The 18,398-nt window shown below is 41.5% G+C and overlaps 1 protein-coding gene across 1 annotated transcript in view; it reads left to right on the top strand.

Moving 5' to 3' along the window:
* Positions 1–18,398, top strand: part of LOC118819686 (E3 ubiquitin-protein ligase UHRF2-like) — a 90,617-nt gene that overhangs the window by 44,979 nt on the left and 27,240 nt on the right. Inside the window, exons 4-5 of the mRNA XM_036587531.1 lie at positions 17,212–17,430; positions 17,897–18,006. Coding sequence (XP_036443424.1) covers positions 17,212–17,430; positions 17,897–18,006 — 329 coding nt within the window. The remainder of the gene's footprint in view (positions 1–17,211; positions 17,431–17,896; positions 18,007–18,398) is intronic.

Below are 18,398 nucleotides of genomic sequence, written 5' to 3'. Positions count from 1 at the left end.
GAGATGATTAGTTAGCATTACTGCTACTGAGTGCTGATTGGTTAGCATTACTGCTACTGAGTGCTGATTGGTTAGCATTACTGCTACTGAGTGCTGATTGGCTAACATTACTGCTACTGAGTGCTGATTATTTAGCATTACTGCTACTGAGAGATGATTAGTTAGCATTACTGCTACTGAGTGCTGAGTGTTTAGCATTACTGCTACTTACTGCTACTGAGTGCTGAGTGGTTAGCATTACTACTACTGAGAGCTGATTGGTTAGCATTACTGCTACTGAGTGCTGAGTGTTTAGCATTACTGCTACTGAGTGCTGACTGGTTAGCATTACTGCTACTGAGTGCTGATTGCTTAGCATTACTGCTACTGAGTGCTGATTGTTTAGCATTACTGCTACTGAGTGCTGATTGGTTAGCATTACTGCTACTGAGTGCTGATTAGTTAGCGTTACTGCTACTGAGTGCTGATTAGTTAGCGTTACTGCTACTGAGTGCTGATTGGTTTAGCATTACTGCTACTGAGTGCTGATTGGCTAACGTTACTGCTACTGAGCGCTGATTGGCTAACATTACTGCTACTGAGTGCTGATTGGTTAGCATTACTGCTACTGAGTGCTGATTGGTTAGCATTACTGCTACTGAGTGCTGAGTGTTTAGCATTACTGCTACTGAGTGCTGACTGGTTAGCATTACTGCTACTGAGTACTGAGTGTTTAGCATTACTGCTACTGAGTGCTGATTGGTTAGCATTACTGCTACTGAGTGCTGAGTGGTTAGCATTACTGCTACTGAGTGCTGAGTGTTTAGCATTACTGCTACTGAGTGCTGATTGGTTAGCATTACTGCTACTGAGTGCTGATTGGTTAGCATTACTACTACTGAGAGCTGATTGGTTAGCATTACTGCTACTGAGAGATGATTAGTTAGCATTACTGCTACTGAGTGCTGATTAGTTAGCATTACTGCTACTGAGTGCTGAGTGTTTAGCATAACTGCTACTTACTGCTACTGAGCGCTGATTGGTTAGCTTTACTGCTACTGAGTGCTGATTGGTTAGCATTACTGCTACTGAGGGCTGATTGGTTAGCATTACTGCTACTGAGTGCTGACTGGTTAGCATTACTGCTACTGAGCACTGATTGGTTAGCATTACTGCTACTGAGTGCTGATTGGTTAGCATTACTGCTACTGAGTACTGAGTGTTTAGCATTACTGCTACTGAGTGCTGATTGGCTAACATTACTGCTACTGAGTGCTGATTATTTAGCATTACTGCTACTGAGAGATGATTAGTTAGCATTACTGCTACTTACTGCTACTGAGTGCTGACTGGTTAGCATTACTGCTACTGAGCACTGATTGGTTAGCATTACTGCTACTGAGTGCTGAGTGGTTAGCATTACTACTACTGAGTGCTGATTGGTTAGCATTACTGCGACTGAGTGCTGAGTGTTTAGCATTACTGCTACTGAGTGCTGATTGGCTAACATTACTGCTACTGAGTGCTGAGTGTTTAGCATTACTGCTACTGAGAGATGATTAGTTAGCATTACTGCTACTGAGTGCTGAGTGTTTAGCATTACTGCTACTTACTGCTACTGAGTGCTGACTGGTTAGCGTTACTGCTACTGAGCACTGATTGGTTAGCATTACTGCTACTGAGTGCTGAGTGGTTAGCATTACTACTACTGAGCGCTGATTGGTTAGCATTACTGCTACTGAGTTCTGAGTGTTTAGCATTACTGCTACTTACTGCTACTGAGTGCTGATTGGTTAGCATTACTGCTACTGAGTGCTGATTAGTTAGCGTTACTGCTACTGAGTGCTGATTGGTTTAGCATTACTGCTACTGAGGGCTGATTGGTTAGCGTTACTGCTACTGAGCGCTGATTGGTTAGCGTTACTGCTACTGAGTGCTGATTGGCTAACATTACTGCTACTGAGTGCTGATTGGTTAGCATTACTGCTACTGAGTGCTGAGTGTTTAGCATTACTGCTACTGAGTGCTGACTGGTTAGCATTACTGCTACTGAGTACTGAGTGTTTAGCATTACTGCTACTGAGTGCTGATTGGTTAGCATTACTGCTACTGAGTGCTGACTGGTTAGCATTACTGCTACTGAGTGCTGAGTGTTTAGCATTACTGCTACTGAGTGCTGATTGGTTAGCATTACTGCTACTGAGTGCTGATTGTTTAGCATTACTGCTACTTACTACTACTGAGTGCTGATTGGTTAGCATTACTGCTACTGAGTGCTGATTGGTTAGCATTACTACTACTGAGAGCTGATTGTTTAGCTTTACTGCTACTGAGTGCTGATTGGTTAGCATTACTGCTACTTAGTGCTGATTGGTTAGCATTACTGCTACTGGGAGCTGATTGGTTATCATTACTGCTACTGAGTGCTGATTGGTTAGCATTACTGCTACTGAGTGCTGATTAGTTAGCATTACTGCTACTGAGTGCTGATTGGTTAGCATTACTGCTACTGAGTGCTGATTAGTTAGCATTACTGCTACTGAGTGCTGATTAGTTAGCATTACTGCTACTGAGTGCTGATTGGTTAGCATTACTGCTACTGAGTGCTGATTAGTTAGCATTACTGCTACTGAGTGCTGACTGTTTAGCATTACTGCTACTGAGTGCTGATTGTTTAGCATTACTGCTACTGAGTGCTGAGTGGTTAGCATTACTACTACTGAGAGCTGATTGGTTAGCATTACTGCTACTGAGTGCTGAGTGTTTAGCATTACTGTTACTTCTACTGAGTGCTGAGTGGTTAGCATTACTGCTACTGAGTGCTGATTGGTTAGCATTACTGCTACTGAGTGCTGATTGGTTAGCATTACTGCTACTGAGTGCTGATTGTTTAGCATTACTGCTACTGAGTGCTGATTGTTTAGCATTACTGCTACTGAGTGCTACTGAGTGCTGATTGGTTAGCATTACTGCTACTGAGAGCTGATTGGTTAGCATTACTGCTACTGAGAGCTGATTGGTTAGCATTACTGCTACTGAGTCCTGATTGGTTAGCATTACTGCTACTGAGTGCTGATTGGCTAACATTACTGCTACTGAGTGCTGATTGGCTAACATTACTGCTACTGAGTGCCGATTGGTTAGCATTACTGCTACTGAGCGCTGATTGGTTAGCATTACTGCTACTGAGCGCTGAGTGTTTAGCATTACTGCTACTGAGTGCTGAGTATTTAGCATTACTGCTACTGAGTGCCGATTAGTTAGCATTACTGCTACTGAGTGCTGAGTGTTTAGCATTACTGCTACTGAGTGCTGATTGGTTAGCATTACTGCTACTGAGTGCTGAGTGTTTAGCATTACTACTACTGAGAGCTGATTGGTTAGCATTACTGCTACTGAGTGCTGAGTGTTTAGCATTACTGCTACTGAGTGCTGATTGGTTAGCATTACTGCTACTGAGTGCTGAGTATTTAGCATTACTGCTACTGAGTGCCGATTAGTTAGCATTACTGCTACTGAGTACTGAGTGTTTAGCATTACTACTACTGAGTACTGATTGGTTAGCATTACTGCTACTGTGTGCTGATTGGTTAGCATTACTACTACTGAGAGCTGATTGGTTAGCATTACTGCTACTGAGTGCTGAGTGTTTAGCATTACTGCTACTGAGTGCTGATTGGTTAGCATTACTGCTACTGAGCGCTGATTGTTTAGCATTACTGCTACTGAGTGCTGATTAGTTAGCATTACTGATACTGAGTGCTGATTGGTTAGCATTACTACTACTGAGAGCTGATTAGTTAGCATTACTGCTACTGAGTGCTGATTGTTTAGCATTACTGCTACTGAGAGCTGTTTGGTTAGCATTACTGCTACTGAGAGCTGATTGGTTAGCATTACTGCTACTGAGTGCTGATTAGTTAGCGTTACTGCTACTGAGTGCTGATTGGTTAGCATTACTACTACTGAGAGCTGATTAGTTAGCATTGCTGCTACTGAGTGCTGATTGTTTAGCATTACTGCTACTGAGTGCTGATTGGTTAGCATTACTGCTACTGAGAGCTGATTGGTTAGCATTACTACTACTGAGTACTGATTGTTTAGCATTACTGTTACTGCTACTGAGTGCTGATTGATTAGCATTACTGCTACTGAGTGCTGATTGGTTAGCATTACTGCTACTGAGTGCTGATTGGTTAGCATAACTGCTACTGAGAGCTGATTGTTTAGCATTACTACTACTGAGAGCTGATTGGTTAGCATTACTGCTACTGAGTGCTGATTAGTTAGCATTACTGCTACTGAGTGCTGATTGTTTAGCATTACTGCTACTGAGAGCTGTTTGGTTAGCATTACTGCTACTGAGAGCTGATTGGTTAGCATTACTGCTACTGAGTGCTGATTAGTTAGCGTTACTGCTACTGAGTGCTGATTGGTTAGCATTACTACTACTGAGAGCTGATTAGTTAGCATTGCTGCTACTGAGTGCTGATTGTTTAGCATTACTGCTACTGAGTGCTGATTGGTTAGCATTACTGCTACTGAGAGCTGATTGGTTAGCATTACTACTACTGAGTACTGATTGTTTAGCATTACTGTTACTGCTACTGAGTGCTGATTGATTAGCATTACTGCTACTGAGTGCTGATTGGTTAGCATTACTGCTACTGAGTGCTGATTGGTTAGCATAACTGCTACTGAGAGCTGATTGTTTAGCATTACTACTACTGAGAGCTGATTGGTTAGCATTACTGCTACTGAGTGCTGATTAGTTAGCATTACTGCTACTGAGTGCTGATTGGTTGGCGAGTGGAGCAGCTCATTGGCTGTTCACGCTCACTGACGTCATGAATGTACATGAGGCTCTGTTTTAAACTCCTATAACTCGAGTTTAAAAGCTCTTAAAAATATAACAGCAGTGTTAAGTGTTTTGTGCTGTTCTGTGTTCAGGAAATTAATTAATTCTTTTACATTAAAAATATTTAAGCATTAATAAACTTTGATTTTGCTCAAATGCTCCATATCAACTCATTCATTTTGGACTCGAGTACAGAGCGGGAATTCTCCTCTCTACAGAGTGGCATATGTGGCGAAAGCAAAAGTATTCAGAAATGGCCAAAACGGCCCCAGATTCACAAGAATACAACGGTTTTTTGGTATATAAACCTAGAGGTGGGCGATACAGCAAAAATATATCGTGATACTTTAGGAAATTTTCAGAATACACAATATGTCTCGATTTTTATTTTTTCAGACGTCTGATCAGAGAAAAAAGAACCTACATTTTAAAAAATACAACCAAACACTGTGAACACAATGATTTTTATTCAGTATTTGGTACTAATTTCAGTTAAACTGGACTAATTTTGCTCTCTTTATAATGAAACAGGCTGTTGGTCAGTGTCTACAAGTACTGACAGTATACACAATATGCTCAGAAAAGCGTATTGTACTGTATTGTGACATGATTTATCATGATAATAATGTATATTGTCATCGCCCAGCTGTATGTAAACCTACACAAATGTTATAATTGGACCTTAAAGGGGAAAAACAGCATACAAGAAATACGTAGAATATGGGCTCTTTAATTTGATCCTTCAGTCATTTCATGCTAGTTTTTTGTAGTTGAAACTGAGACGTCTCAAGTCTGTAAATGTTTGTTGTGTTGTTTCAGTGATGCTTTGGCAATTTGCCCACAAAGCTGACTGAATTGGATTGAAATTGGAGAGAGAGAGAGAGAGAGAGAGATAATGAATGTGGCTGGGGTCAGTCTGCAGCCGGCGTGAGAAACAAAGGAAAAGAGATGAAAGAACAAATGATGAATGCAAACATATACAGCGTCTCCATCAGCAGAGTTAATGTCCACTGTTAAATCACACACAGCCGCCCTTCATCCTGTTTGAGCTTCTAAACTCACAGCACACTGTAATATGTATGTATATATATGTATACATGTGTGTGTGTGTGTGTGTATATATATATATATATATATATATATATATATATATATACATACACACCGATCAGGCATAACATTATGACCAATGACAAGCTGTAGTCTCTCTGCACACTTTGTTAGCCCCCTTTTACCCTGTTCTTCAGTGGTCAGGACCCCCATGGACCCTCACAGAGCAGGTACTGTTTGGGTGGTGGATCATTCTCAGCACTGCAGCGACACTGACGTGGTGGTGGTGTGTGAGTGTGTGTTGTGCTTGTCTGAGTGGATCAGACACAGCAGTGCTGCTGGAGTTTTTAAACACCTCAGTGTCGCTGCCGGACTGAGAATAGTCCACCAACCAAAAATATCCAGCCAACAGTGTCCTGTGGGCAGCGTCCTGTGACCACTGATGAAGGACTAGAGGGTGACCAACACAAACTGTGCAGCAGCAGATGAGCTATCGTCTCTGACTTTACATCTACAAGGTGGACTGACAAGGTAGGAGTGTCTAACAGAGTGGACAGTGAGTGGACACAGTGTTTAAAAACTCCAGTAGCACTGCTGTGTCTGATCCACTCGCACCAGCACAACACACACTAACACACCACCACCACGTCAGTGTCACTGCAGTGCTGAGAATGATCCACCACCCAAATAGTACCTGCTCTGTGAGGGTCCAAGGGGGTCCTGACCACTGAAGAACAGGGTAAAAGGGGGCTAACAAAGTATCAGAGAAACAGATGGACTACAGTCTGTAACTGTAGAACTACAAAGTGACCCTATATAGTAAGTGGAGCTGATAAAATGGACACTGACTTTCGGACTTTGGGACACATTTACTTCAAAACAATGGGATCTACCTGCTCACCATGTGGCCTTGAGGGACAGGGATGCAGCCTCACTTCCTGCTCTGAAAGGCAGGGGCATGACTAAAATAAGGCCCCGCCTACAGAATGTGTTTTGGTAGTGACATTAAAACGTGGGACAGCATTTAAGTAAAGCTTTTTTTTTTTTACAATAGTTAAACTTCAATCTTAAACTTAAAATAAAATAAATCTAAATCCTTTAAACGAAGTAACAAAATATATATTATTTCCAATACTTATCGTTATAAATGTAAATTTAGGGGTTAAAAAATAGAAAGTAACCTATAAATGATGATTTTGTATATATTCAGCTTATTGCTATCTCTCGAATGCTTTCGGTGTAAATAGATCATAATCATGTAAATATCTAAAGTAGTTCTCCTGAGAAAGTTGAGTAGGGAACATTATTTACAGGTTATCCTCAGTTCTTTCTGTGTTGCGATAATGAGAATTCAGTCACTTAAATTGGAAAACATTACCAAAAATCTGTTTAAAATCAGTGAATTTCTTTATGTTTATGGCATTATTGTTTGCCTATCCGAAAAAAAAAAACTTTAAAGTAAACATTTGTCGTCATTTGTATTTTTTCCACTTCCTGTGTTTGTCGTGTTGGTGAGAATAAGCCGTAAATACACACAGTGTGTGTGGGAGTTCAGTGCTGGTGCACCTGAGGCCTTCGTTTCTGCTGATTTATTGGCGCTGTAAGTTGGCACAGGCGGTGTGTGTTTGCGGTGTGATGTTTGATTATCCGCAGTGTGTGCGACTGTGTGTGTTTGTTTAATGTTGTTCCTGCGAGACAGCTTGACGAATGGACCAATAGGAACGGCCCAAAATGACTTCTCATTACAGAAACATTCATAAAAAGAGGAGAACGCTTTTTTTCCTTCTCCTGCAAAGCTTTTTTGATGCAAAGACAGGGACAATATGTTTGCAAAACCTACTGATATATGTATGCAGTGCTGTGAACAAGTATTTACACCCTTCCCAGTCTCTTCTGTTTTTGCGTGTTTGTCACACATTAATGTTTCAGATCATCAAACTACTTTTAAAGAACTGCAGGCTTCCCTTGCCTCAGTTAAGGTTAATGTACACGATTCCACAATAAGAAAGACACTGGACAAAAATGGCAAGAAGTCTTGACCCCCAAGACTTTTGGGATAATATTCTGTGGACTGATGAGTCAAAGGTGGAACCTTTTGAAAGACATGGGTCCCATTACATCTGGCATAAAGCTAACAGCGCATTCCACCATAATAACATCATACCAACAGTGAAACATGGTGGTGGTAGTGTGATGGTATTCAGACACATCCACACTTGACACTTGATAGTGCACTGTTTGGCTGTAGAAGCTAGAATTTCTAAATCTTCCTTAGCGCACTATTTAGGGATTACGGAGCCGTTCGAGGGATTTTGAGGATAGATTTGATGCGACTTCTGACTGCAACAGAGACATTTCAAGCATGTAAGACATTCAAGTGACATTTTTAGACTTTTATACTGCCGTTTTACAGTTAATCACACTGTAAGTACTTTAATTCAAGCCTGTGATATTAGTGATGGAGTTGTTTAGCCTGTTTGCTCTCTTTTAGCCTGTTAGCTAGCTGACTAGCCTAAACAGAACCTGGTTCTTACTTCATCAGTTGGTGAACTCGGTGCTCCATGCGAGCAGCATTAGAGTCAGATGAAGATTATTCATTAACAGCACAAGGGTTTTTCGTGACTTGGCGCAGTGATACAGAGTTTAGTTGTTGTGAGACGGTCATCATGTATTTTACAACACTTTGAACCCAGCTCAGCCAATCAGATTTCAGGACCTGAGCTATTTGTTCTATAAGGTTCCATAGAACACCAAAAAGGGTTCTGCTGTTGTTCAAAACGTGTTTTACTGCCGTTGCTGGACCAGTTATGGATTTGTCTCAGTACAAACAGCCACAGCACTGCTGAGTGGACCTTGATGTTGCTACCAAAATGCTGGCAGTGTGATTGTGATGTCATCGGATTACGATCAATTAGGCTGAGTCTGCACTGAATTAACACTCGGTAGCTAGCATAGCATAAACCGCTAACTGCTAGGTAGCTTAAGTGTGAGCTTGGTGAATAAATAATTTTGTATCGATGTATATGGTTCTAGGTATTTTCAGCTGTAGGGAGATCAATAAGAGTATCAATAAATATCGATATTGATAAGCAGTATTGGTATTGATATCAGTATGGATAAATCCTAACGATACCCATCCCATATAACTTCAGCATGAATGGGCGGAGCTAAACTGCTGTAGCCTGAGTAGATGGATATGTAAATATGTTGGTATTTGTGACATCACAAAAACAGTAAATTCAAGAAGGGCTGTCTTTGCAGCTCAATGTCCATATATGGGACTGAACGGCTTGTTCTGAACCTTCAGCCTCGCCTACATCGGTCATTTTCCACCAGACGGGCCCTTTAGGGGCAGCGTGGCCGACGTCTGTTTGGCTGTAAGGGGTTAACGCAGTGAGAGGTGGTCTGTGATGAGTGACAGAGCTCACGCTCGCCTATTTACATGTCCAGAATGTTCGTAATCATCGCCACAGAGCTTCGTCTGACCGCAGGCCTCTGGACGCAGCGTCCAGTTACAGCTGATGAACCAACAGGGCTTGTTTTTCCAGAGCAGCTTCAGAAAGTTTTCCAAAATCCCGCAAACATCCACTGAAGAACATTTCACTCACACTCTCTCTCTCTCTCTCTCTCTCTCTCTCTCTCTCTCTCTCTCTCTCTCTCTGTCTCTTTCTCGCTCTCTCTTTCTCTCTCTTTTCTTTCTCTCTGTCACTTTCTCTTCTCTGTGTATTATTTTCTCTCTCCCTCTGTCTCTCTCTCTCTGTCTCTCTCTCTCTGTCTCTCTCACTCTCTCTCTCTCTCTCACTCTCTCTCTGTCTCTCTCTCTCTTTCTCTTTTTTTTCTCTCCGTCACTTTCTCTTCTCTGTGTATTATTCTTTCTCTTGTCTCTCTTTCCCCGTCTTCTTTTTCTCTTTGTCTTTTCTCTCTCTTTCTTCTCTCTTTCTCTCTCTCTTTCATCTCTTTTCTCTCTTTCTCCTCTTTCTTGTCTCTTTCTGTCACTTTCTCTCTCACGCTTTTTCTGTATCATTCTTTCTTTCTCCTGTCTCTATTTTTCTTTCTTTCTGCCACTCTCCCTCTCTCTTGTTTCTCTTTATATATCATTCTTTCTCCTCTCTCATATCTTTCTCTCTCTCTTTTTTCTCTCACTCTTTCATCTCTCTCCCCTACTTCTCTCTTTGTTTCTATCTCTGTCTTTCTCACCTCACTCTCTTCCTCTCTTTTTTACTCACTTTCTCTATCCTGCTCCCTCTTTCACTATCTCTCTCTCCCCTCTCTCTTTCGGTATCACTGCATCTCTCTTTCTTACTCTCTTTTCTCTCCTTTATTTCTTTCTCCTCTCTCTTTTCCCTCTTCTCTCTCTCTCTCAGTGTGTTTTATTGCTCGTACACCCAGTTCGCTGTAGCTTGACGGCTGTTTGTCGGCTGCGAGCGCTCGTTAAAAACCGCAGTCCGTCCTTCTCGGATTTCTGCCCTGAGCTAACAGAGAGGAAGAATTCAGACTCATCTTTTCTTTTTCTCTCTTTTCTTCTTATTTTTTTCCACTCCGCGGCAAATTCATTCAGAGTGAGCTGTTTCCATGGAGACGAGCGAGTTCTCGGGAGCGGCGAGCGCTTCTTTCTTTTTCACGCTGTAACGCGCGCATACAGAAAAATATTCACCAATCACACAAACTTTCATCGTTGAATCTGGGACGCGTTTACAGAAGCGAGACACAGTAATGAGAATATATCGATGTCTATAATCCATCAGTACTTATTAAAATACAATTATCATAGCTATTTTAGTTATTATATAAAATATATAATGTATTATTCAGTATAACAAATGTTAGTCGGTCTTTGGAGGGTTAAGTCGCCTTTTTTGTTGTCCTGCCGAGCGCTGAGTGTGTGGGAGAGCGAGTTTTTCCGCGCCTCGTGTATGTTGTGGTTGTGTGTGTGTGTGTGTGGTATAATTTGCGAGAGGAAAACAGCTCGTCAGAAATGCAAACCACCTGTTTGGGATGGAAATTGTGGACAGAGTTTCTAAGAAGACGTCGTAAAAACGTTCGTTTCTGATGTCGAAGAATCCGCCGCTGTTTTCTGCAGCAGGGTGCCTTTATCCTCCGGGAGCTGCACCTTCTGATCTACAAAACATCTCAAAACCCAACCAGGAGGCACTCAGAACATCTTTTAGAGTGAAATTACGCCCATCAGAGCTCTATCAGAACACACAAAGAGAAAGAGAGAGATGTTCTTCATTACTGACGGCTCAGATTGAAATAGAAGCCAACAGCTTTACTACAGCAAGCCAGGAAGTTTAGCCTGTGACAAGAATAGAATAGAATAGAGTACAGTTGAATACAATAGAAGAGAATAGTGTGGAGCATAGAATAGAGTACAGTATAGAACAGTAGAAGAGAGTTGAGTGGAATAGAATAGAATGGAATAGAAAAGAGTGGAGTGGAGAAAAATAGAATGGAGTGGAGAAGAATAGAAAAGAGTGGAATAGAATAGAAATAAATAGAATGGAGTGGAGAGGAATAGAATAGAAATAAATAGAATGGAGTGGAGAAGAATAGAGTAGAGAAGAGTGGAGTGGAGACAAATAGAATAGAAAAGAGTGAAGAATAGAATGGAGTGGAGAATATCAGAGTGGAGAAGAATAGAATAAATTGGAGAATAGAATAGAGTTGACAACAGTAGAATAGAGTGGAAAAGAATAGAGTGGACAAGAATAGAGTGGAGTGGAGAAGAATAGCATAGAAACAAATAGAGTAAAGTGGACAACAATAGAATATAGAGGGGAAGAGTAGAATTGAAACATAAAATGGAAAGGAGAAGAATAGAACAGAAAGAAATAGAACAGAGTGGACAACAACGGAATAGAGTGGACAACAATAGAAATATAGAGGGGAAGAATAGAATAGAAACAATGGAATGGAGAAGAATAGAACAGAAACATAGAATAGAGTGGAGTGGACAAGAATAGAATGGAGAAGAACAATAGAATAGAAACAAATAGAATGGATTGGAGAAAAATACAGTGGGGAAGAATGGAATAGAAAAGAATTGAATAGAGTGAAGATGAAAGAATAGAATTGAGTGGAAAAGAATAGGACTGAGTAGAGAAGAATAGAACAGAGTGGAGAGGAAAAGAATACAAAAGAATAGAACAGAGTGGAGAATTGAATAGAAGTGAAAAGAATAGAGTAGCAAATAATAGAACAGAGTGGAGAAGAATAGTATAGAAAACAATAGAATAGAGTGAATAAGAATGGGGTGAAGTGAAGAAGAATAGAATAGAGTGGAGAGTAAACAGAACAGGAAAGAGTAGAATAGAGTGAAGTAGAATAGAATAGAACAAAGTGGAGAAGAATATAGTGGAATGGCAATGAATAGATTATAATAGAACAGTACAGTTCAATAGAATAGAATTCAGTGTGGTTGAATAGAGTGAAGTAGAATAGAACAAAGTAGAGTAGAGCAGAGTCGATCTGACAGTAGAATACAGTAGAGCAGATCAGGATAAAGTGGTCTAGGAATGATTTACTCTACTGTTGGCTCTGCATTCCGGTAGGTAACGTTCTCCTGACATCCACCAAACCCAGACTCATCATCAGACTGACAGATAGAGAAGCTGATTCATCACTCCAGAGAACACGGTTCCACTGATCCAGAGTCCAGTGGAGGCGCTTTACACCCCTCCAGCCGACGCTTGGCATTGAGCAAAGTGATAATAGGCTTGTGTGCAGCTGCTCAGCCATGGAGACCCATTTCATGAAGCTCCGACGCACAATTCTTGTGCCGATGCTGCCTCCAGAGGCAGTTAGGAACTCTGTAGTGAGTGATTCAACAGAGGATTTTTAGGCACTACACACGTCAGCACTCGGCAGCCCCTCTTTAAGTTTGCGTGGTCTGCCGCGTCGTGGCTGAGCTGTTGTTGCTCCTAGATGCTTCTGTTTCACGATAATAGCACTTACAGTTGTCTAGGGCAGAAATGACAGCACCATGTTTAAAGTCATTGAGCTCTCCAGTACGACCCCCTACTGCCAGTGTGTGTCTATGGAGGCTGCAAGGCTATATGCTTGATTTTATACACCTGCTAGCAATGGGTGTGGCTCAAGTATAATTTGGGAGCTACCTTTTTTAAACTGCTGTACAGTTTAACAGGTGCAGTCCGTACGCCCCAAAACGACTGCTCTGCTGGCCTACCTGAAACCAAATCTGTGTTTCTATATCAGACCTGGATGATGTGTTAACAACATGAAAAAAGTTAGTGGCGTTACGTTTATTGCGTTAAAACATTATTAACGCTCCTTGATAGCACTAATATTTGCACAACAAGAGACACAACATCAGACACTGAATTACTGAGGATTATTATTACAGACTAACAAATTACAGCCTGTATCATCTCGAATGGGTTACTTTCGTTCTGCTGAAGAGTGCTAACTGATGGGTTAATGCAGCCCAGCAGTGTGAGTGTGTGTGTGGCGCTCGCTTAAACAACTGCTGTTCCACCCAGTCTGGGTCCCTGTAATCCTCTTAGCCCAAAAAAGAGAGAATCAGCCTCTCTCTCTTTCTCTCCCCACTCCATTCATCCTCAGAGTCCACTCTGGTGTTCAGCGGTATCTCCTTCCAACCCGTAAACGCTGTGTGCAGGCTAAGAATGCAAATTTTACCACACTCAAATAACCAATTATTAATTATCCGGCAGCTAATTGCTAACCAATTGTTTATGCACTGTGTGCTACTTGTTTGTATGTAGTCTACAGCTTTGTGGCTGAACTGCCAGCGTTTGTCTAGGGAGGCCGCAAGGCTATGTGCTTGATTATATACACCTGTTAGCAATTGGTGTATCTAAAACACCTGAACCGTATTATTAGGCCACAGAATTTTGGCCATACAGTGTTCAGCAGTATCTCTTTCCAACGCCTGAACACTGGCTGTAGACAAAGGTGCAAATTTGGTCAAATGATGTTAATATTTCAACACTACGCAGCTCCAGCCTTCACATTTAACAGATACTCAGCCAGAGTATATTTCAGTGCTGTCGATAGAAAACCTCGTATCTCCAAAATGGTAACTTTACGGGAGAAGGAAAAAACCTACTCTACTTTTAATGTAAGTCAATGGAACCAGACGTCTTTCCAAGTCATTTTGGGCCGTTTCTTTTGGTCCATTCATCATTAAATTTACACACAGTGTAAAGAACAATAGGTATTTTCAAATTATGTCAAAGACTGAAAACGACAAAAATGGAGATGGGAGGTTTTGTTCCAACAGCGGCGATTTATCACTTGGTACTTTATTTTGTTTTGCAGTTTTATGGTGAATCTTTCTGAAAACGTCTCATTATTTCAATGAAAACTCCTCCAAGCTGGGTGGAATGTCAGTTTTCACCTTTTTTTATTTTGATTTAATTCCACAATAACGTTACCATGCGTATTTAATATCCTGGTATACGGAATTACTGTATACTTTGATAGGAATTGATAGGAATTGCTTGTGGGTGCTATCAGTTAGTTTCACTGATGTAGCATTAATTGCTAAGGGAATTTTGCAAATGATCTGTTTATTTAAATTATTATTTAAAATGCTGTGCCATGTCACTAATAACTGATCAGTTTGATTTATCAGTGTACTCAGGCTTTAGCAGAGCTAAATATTATATTACATATACATTACATTTTCTTTTCAGTTCCTCAAAGAATCTGCAGACACACCTCCAAAGTTCAGTCTTAGAAGCTGGTTGATGATTTTCTGAAGTAATCAAACACATTCAGTGGTGTTGAGGTCTGGACTCTGGGGTGGTCAGTCCATCGTTCAGCTTGATTTTCTCCTCTCTCTCAAAGATGAAAGCTTTAAGTGCCATTTATCTGATGGGGGCAATTTTGGGGTCTACCAGGTCTTACAGGTGGTTGTTAGGAGGAACACTTTCTCTGGAACTTTTAATCAGTTTTTGTTATGTAAGTTATATACTATATAACTTAGATATATATATATGTATATAGACAGGAAGTGTACTCAATTTTGAGTGTGTGATGCAGAGCCAACATCTGCTTTAAAGACCACTACCATCCACTCACTCACTCACTCACACTCTCTCTCACTCACTCACTCACTCACTCACACTCTCTCTCACTCACTCACTCACTCACTTATTCATTCATTCACTCACACTCTCACTCACTCACTCACACTCTCTCTCACTCACTCACTCACTCACACTCTCTCTCACTCACTCACACTCTCTCTCACTCACTCACTCACACTCTCTCTCACTCACTCACTCACTCACACTCTCTCTCACTCACTCATACTCTCTCTCATTTACTCACTCACTCACTCACTTGTTCATTCATTCACTCTCACTCTCACTCACTCACACTCTCACTCACTCACTCACTCACTCACTTATTCATTCATTCACTCACGCTCTCTCTCACTCACTCACTCACTCACTTATTCATTCATTCACTCACACTCTCTCTCACTCACTCACTCACACTCTCTCTCACCCACTCACTCACTCACTCACACTCACTCACTCACTCTCTCACTCACACTCACTCACTCACTCACACTCTCTCTCACTCACACTCTCACTCACTCACTTATTCACTCACTCACACTCTCTCGCTCACTCACTCACTTACTCACACTCTGACTCACTCACTCACTCACTAACTCACACTCACTCACTCACTCACACTCACTCACTCACTCACTCACTCACACTCACTCACTCACTCACACTCACTCACTCACTCACACTCTCACACTCACTAACTCACACTCTCACTCACTCACTCACACTCTCTCTCACTCACTCACTCACTCACTAACTCACACTCTCACTCACTCACTCACACTCTCTCTCACTCACTCACTAACTCACACTCTCACTCACTCACTCACTCACACTCTCTCACACACTCTCACTTACTCAGTCTCACTCACTCACACTCACACTCTCTCACTCACTCACTTACTCACACTCTCACTCACTCACACACTCACTAACTCACTCTCACTCACTCACTCACTCACACTCTCACTCACTCACTCACTCACACTCTCTCACTCACTCACTAACTCACACTCTCTCTCACTCACTCACTCACTCACACTCTCACTCACACACTCTCACTTACTCAGTCTCTCTCACTCACACTCACTCACTCACTCACTTACTCTCACACTCTCGGACTCACTCACACACTCACTCACTAACTCTCACTCACACACTCACTAACTCACTCTCACTCACTCACTCACTCACTCACTCACACTCTCACTCACGCACACTCTCTCACATAGTCTCTCTCACTCACTCACTCACTCACTCACACACACACTCACTCACTCTCACTCACTCACACTCTCTCTCACTCAGTCTCACTCACTCACTCACACTCTCACTCACTCACTCACACTCTCTCACTTACTCACTCTCACTCACTCACTCACCTCAGTCTCTCTGTAAATGTCCCTTTTTCTCTCCCTTTCTGTATCTCTTCTCTCTTCGCTCACTCTGTTTTTCAGCTCTGTCTGTCTCTCTTTTGTCTTTCTCTCCACTCTTTCTCATTCTCTCTCACGCTGTCTGTCTCTCTCCTCTTTGTTCTCTCTCTCCACTCGCTTTCTCACTTTCTATGTGCCCCATCTCTCTCTCTCTCTCTCTCTCTCTCTCTCTCTCTCTCTCTCTCTTTCTGTATAATCATGTTCTGAATATCAATGTGATTCCACACACACTGGATTCTTTCCTAAGGCACAAAGCAGAACTGTGTGTGTGTGTGTGTGTGTGTGTGTGTGTGTGTGTGTGTGTGTGTGCAGATACTGTAAGCTTGTATGAGACTGTATTATATGAGCTGGGCTCATGCAGGCTTCTCATTCAGCTACAGTGCTGTGCTGAAGTCAGAGACGTCGCTTCCTTTAGTTCATTTCCAGCAAAGCAAAGTCAAAAGAGAATAAGTGAAAAACAGGAGTTTCCAAATCTGGAGTTGTGATTAAATTGAACTGGCTCTGCATCACACACTCAAAATTGAGTACACTTCCTGTCTATATATTACATAGTATATAACTTATATAACAAAAACTGATTAAAAGCTCCAGAGAAAATGTGCCTCATAACAACCACCTGGAAGACCTGGTCGACCCCAAAACTGCCCCCATCAGATAAACAGCACTTAAAGCTTTCATCTCTGAGAGAGAGGAGAAAATCAAGCTGATCAGATCTGAAAACATCAGTGACATTGCGCAATGTAAGTGAAATGTGGTTGTATGAAACGCCACCGTGTCAGTCACAGTTCGGAAGGCTGATGGTTTTCGCTCTGCTCTGTGTCTGCAGTTACCCGGAGAACGGGGTGGTGGAGATGAACGCGGAGGATGTGCGCCCACGGGCCCGGACGCTGCTGCGCTTCGAGCAGCTGGAAGTGGGCCAGGTGGTGATGGTCAACTACAACCTGGAGCTGCCCGAGGAGAGGGGCTTCTGGTACGACGCTGAAATCACAGCGCTCAACCACATCTCCAGGACCAAGAAGGAGGTCCGCGCCAAAATCGTACTTGGGTAAGATCGCAGGGGGCGTAGCTGCACCTCAGGCTTCGTTAATATGTGAGGGGAAATGACGGAGCTGGTAGTTGTTTGGTAGTTTGTACTAAACTGGCTGTCAGTTAAAGTAGCTATAAAGCTGGAATTCAGATAATAATAAATAATAAATTAATGTTATGTTTAAAAATTGTTAAATATTTTATTTACTTTTATGTATCAATATATATTACTGTGTATTAGTAGAAAATTAGTAGAAACTACAGCTAAAAATGGCATAGGAACATCTCGAAAGCTTTACGCTCATTAAGAATGCACATACTAATGAATATGCATACCATATCCAACCCCCACCACCACCTAAGCTAAGTTAGAGTGTTACTGACACCTCCACTGTCCAGTTTACACCCTGCACAGACTCTGAATGCTTCAATGTGTGTTGTATTATCACCCGACACTGTCCTTCCTCTGACTGGTTGCTTTGCAGCGGTCCAGGCAATGTGATTGGTGACTGTAAGCTGCAGTTTCTGGACGAGATCTACCGTATAGAAAAACCTGGAGCTCCTCCACTGTCTCTCACTGACGGCCAGTTCAAACGTACACACACACACACACACACACACACACACACACACAAATACAGTCACGTTAATACAGACTGATTTTTGTTGATTTTCTAAGTGTGAATAAGTTAACACGTCCTCTACAGAGAACACACTACTGCACACTTTAATACACAACTACTGTTTATTTGCTGAATTTACCATAATAGAAAAAACAAAAACATAAAATGTGGCCTGTGCAAAAGTCATGGCCCATTTTATACTGTATGTTTTGTTTCGCCAAATACCCTTAAACTCAACAAGTAAACAGAAATTGTGCACTAAAATTTGCAAAACAATGCCATATTTTTTGCTATATTTGATTTGATTTGTTAACTTATTTTATATATATGATATAAATATATATATATATATATATATATATAT

This window comes from Colossoma macropomum, unplaced genomic scaffold (genome assembly GCF_904425465.1).
Source record: "Colossoma macropomum unplaced genomic scaffold, Colossoma_macropomum, whole genome shotgun sequence".
NCBI lineage: Eukaryota > Metazoa > Chordata > Actinopteri > Characiformes > Serrasalmidae > Colossoma > Colossoma macropomum.
This window is presented reverse-complemented; position numbering and strand designations above follow the sequence as displayed.